At 51.1% G+C, this 3346-nt stretch overlaps 1 protein-coding gene across 1 annotated transcript in view; it reads left to right on the plus strand.

Annotated features, from left to right (window-relative positions):
* The window catches only part of EAH_00056410 (Lon protease homolog, mitochondrial , related), a gene marked incomplete at both ends in the record, with an annotated part of 4319 nt that extends 1136 nt beyond the window's left edge, over nt 1-3183 (plus strand). Inside the window, 7 exons of the mRNA XM_013397554.1 lie at nt 5-409; nt 637-766; nt 988-1102; nt 1396-2146; nt 2370-2468; nt 2693-2767; nt 3037-3183. Coding sequence (XP_013253008.1) covers nt 5-409; nt 637-766; nt 988-1102; nt 1396-2146; nt 2370-2468; nt 2693-2767; nt 3037-3183 — 1722 coding nt within the window. The remainder of the gene's footprint in view (nt 1-4; nt 410-636; nt 767-987; nt 1103-1395; nt 2147-2369; nt 2469-2692; nt 2768-3036) is intronic.
* Between the last annotated feature and the right edge of the window lie 163 nt (nt 3184-3346).

Consider the following 3346-nt stretch of genomic DNA (forward strand, 5'->3'; position numbering starts at 1 on the left):
AAAGGAAGCTGTGGTCTCAGTAACGGGGCCGAAGGAAGCAGCAGCAGCAGAAACAGCAGCAGCAGCAGCAGCAGCAGCCGATTCATTGGGGGGTTCATTGACAGCACGTGTGGGGCGCGTGCTGCGAAGGCAGAGGCGGCAGCAGCAGCAGCAGCAGCAGCAGGGTGTTGCTGCAGCTTCGAGCGGCGATGCAGCCCCTCCTCCTGCTCCAGCAGCAACAGCAGCACCAGCAGCACCAGCAGCAGCAGCAGCAGCAGCAGCAGGTCCTTGGGGTGGTGATGAGGGTTCATTTGCTGCTGTTGTCTCTTCTCCGTCTCCTCCAACTCTTCCTTCTCTGCCTGCAATCGGGTTAATTAGAAGACCTGCATTTCCAGGGTTTTATCAATTGCTGCAAATACCCGATCAAGAGGTAGGGTTTAGGGTTTAGGGTTTAGGGTTTAGGGTTTAGGGTTTAGGGTTCAAGCATCCCGTCATCACGACTGTGCGCATCCTCAACCCTTTAGGGTTTAGGGTTTAGGGTTTAGGGTTTAGGGAGTGGAGTTATACGGGTTTAATCACCGTATCGTCAGGCCAGCGGCCAATCTTAAGGGTTTAGGGTTTAGGGTTTAGGGTTTAGGGTTTAGGGTTTGCGTGCAGTTGTTTGAGGAGCTGGTGCGTTTAAAAACCAGCGGAGGCTGGCGTGATTTTGTCGGGGGTTTTTTACTTCGAAGAGAAGCCGAAGTAGAAGAAGACGTGGGGCCTGGAGCAAAGCTAAGAGAGGATGCTGGTGAGGGTTTAGGGTTTAGGGTTTAGGGTTTAGGGTTTGTGGGTTAAGGAGCGTTTATTCTGTGGAGGAGATGCATTCCTTGGGGTAATTAGGGTTTAGGGTTTAGGGTTTGGGGTTTAGGCAGCGTTTCTTCTTTAGAGGAGATACACCCCGTGGGGCAATTACCCTTTAGGGTTTAGGGTTTAGGGTTTAGGGTTTAGGGTTTAGGGTTTGTGGTTTAGGCAGCGTTTCGTCTTTAGAGGAGATACACCCCGTGGGTTGTTTGCTGCATCTGCTGACGTTGGCGCCGCATCCAACACAAGGGGGAGGCCAGGCAATTGTTATGCCTTATAGACGGTAAACCCTAAACCCTAAATCGTAAACCCTAAACCCTAAGCCCTCTTCAAGTAGGCTGCACGCACGAAGGCGGTAGCAGGGTGTTGTTTTGAGGGTTAAACCCTAATGCAGATCTCCTCAATCCCCAAACCCTAAACCCTAAACCCTAGATCATTATAATCAGCCTAAACCCTAGCTAAACCCTAAAACCTAGTTGTTAACCCCTTACCCCTCGATGTTAGATATTTTGTTTGGATTGACACAAATTAGGGTTTAGGGTTTAGGGTTTAGGGGGGTTGTGCTTGGGTGTGCAGCATAAAGTTGCTGGGCCTTTCTCAATCTCCAGAAGAAGCGGCAGCAGCAGCAGCAGCAGCAGAGACAACAGAAGCAACAGATGCAGCAGCAGCAGCAGCAGCAGCGGACGCAGGTGAAGCAGCAGCGCCAAACGTAGCAGAGAGTGCTCCTGCTGCTGAGGGAGGAGGTGCTGCAGCAGCAAAAACAGCAGCAGCCATACCCTCTCCATCCGATGCTGCTGCTGCTGCTGACGGCAGTCAGAAGCAGCAGCCACAACAACAGCAGCAGCAGCAGCAGCAGCAGCTGCGGGAAGAACCGCAGGGGGAGGCGGAGCAGCCACAGCGGGAGCAGCAGCAGCTGGAGCAGCAGCAGCAACATGAGCAGCCTTCTGAGCAAGAGAAGCAGGCGAAGGAGGAGCAGGAACAGCAGGAGCAGCAGCAGCAGCAGGAGCAGCAGGAGCAGCAGCAGAAGCAGCAGCAGCATCATTCAGCGGCCGACGACTCCGACGGCTCTGCTGTTGATGGTTTGCTGCCTTCACTTCCCTCCAGCAGCAGCAGCAGCAGCAACAGCAGCAGCAGACGCAGCGCGCTGCTGTATGTCTCAGTAGCTTTCCCTCGAGAGACAGCAGCGACAGTCTTCAGCAGCAGCAGCAGCAGCAACAGCAGCAGCTACGCAGGAAATGGTGTTGTTAAGATGCTGCATATGGAAATCTTGGCAACGATGAAAGAACTGCTTAAAACCTCCTACTTCTATAAAGAGCACTTCGATCAAGTACCTCTAGGGTTTAGGGTTTAGGGTTTAGGGTTTAGGGTTTAGGGTTTAGGGTTTAGGGTTGTGCTGCCTTGCTGCGCTGGTCGCTCCTGTGGCATTTTTTAGCAGTGGCTTTTGCTTTTATGTAGAGTGGCTGGGGTTCAGGTTGAGGGTTTAGGGTTTAGGGTTTAGGGTTTATTAGGGTTTAGGGTTTAGGGTTTAGGGTTTAGGGTTTGTGGTTTAGGTGATTCGGTTTTACAACATCGATTACCCCCAAAAGTTGGCGGATTTGGTCGCGGGGATTTCGTTTGCGCGTCGCGACGAACTGCAGGCGGTGCTCGCGGTAAACCCTAAACCCTAAACCATAAACCCTAAACCCTAAACCCTAAGCTCTCTTAGGGGGAAGAGCAAGTTTAGAGGGGGAGGCGAAGGTTTAAATGTTTGCGGCTAGCGCCTGGCCGCTTGGGGTCTTCTTGTTTAGGGTCTGGGGTTTAGCGTTTAGGGTTTAGGGTTTAGGGTTTGGGCTCTAGAGTTTAGGGTTTAGGGTTTAGGGTTTGGGGCGTGCAGGAGGAAGACATTGAGAAGCGTCTGATGCTCGTCTTGCAAATAGCAAAGAAAGATTTGGAGTTTGCAAAACTTCAGGTAACCCTAAACCCTAAACCCTAAACCCTAAACCCTAAGCTGCAAGCGCTTGACGTTGAACTCTAAACACGAGAGAAGCGGTTTTAGATATACACTTTGGGGCCTCAGGTTTAGGGTTTAAGGTTTAGGGTTTAGGGTTTAGGGCTTAGAGGCAGCACAAACCGCAGGGTTTTATCGCAAGCGAAGTGGTGCGAGATGGCCATTCGAAAGTCGAAACTCGGGGATTAGGGTTTAGGGTTTAGGGTTTAGGGTTTAGGGTTTGCGTGCAGGTGAACGTTAAGGCCCAGGTAGAAGATAAAGTGATGAAGGTTCAGCGAAAGTTTTTGCTGCAGGAGCAGCTTAAATTAATCAAAAAGGAGTTAGGTTTAAGTAAAGACGACAAGGAATCCATCATAGACGTAAACCCTAAACCCTAAACCCTAAACCCTAGATCCTCATCAGCAAACCCTTAACTAGAGCGCTGAACGATTCCACGAAGCGTCACGCCAGCCTTGCTCCTATTTTGGGGTTTAGGATTTAGGGTTTAGGGTTTAGGGTTTAGGGTTTAGGGTTTGGTGTGCAGCAATTTCGGGAAATGTT

Source organism: Eimeria acervulina, genomic scaffold (assembly GCF_000499425.1).
Source record: "Eimeria acervulina Houghton genomic scaffold, Eah_scaff1163, whole genome shotgun sequence".
Classification (NCBI taxonomy): Eukaryota; Apicomplexa; class Conoidasida; order Eucoccidiorida; family Eimeriidae; genus Eimeria; species Eimeria acervulina.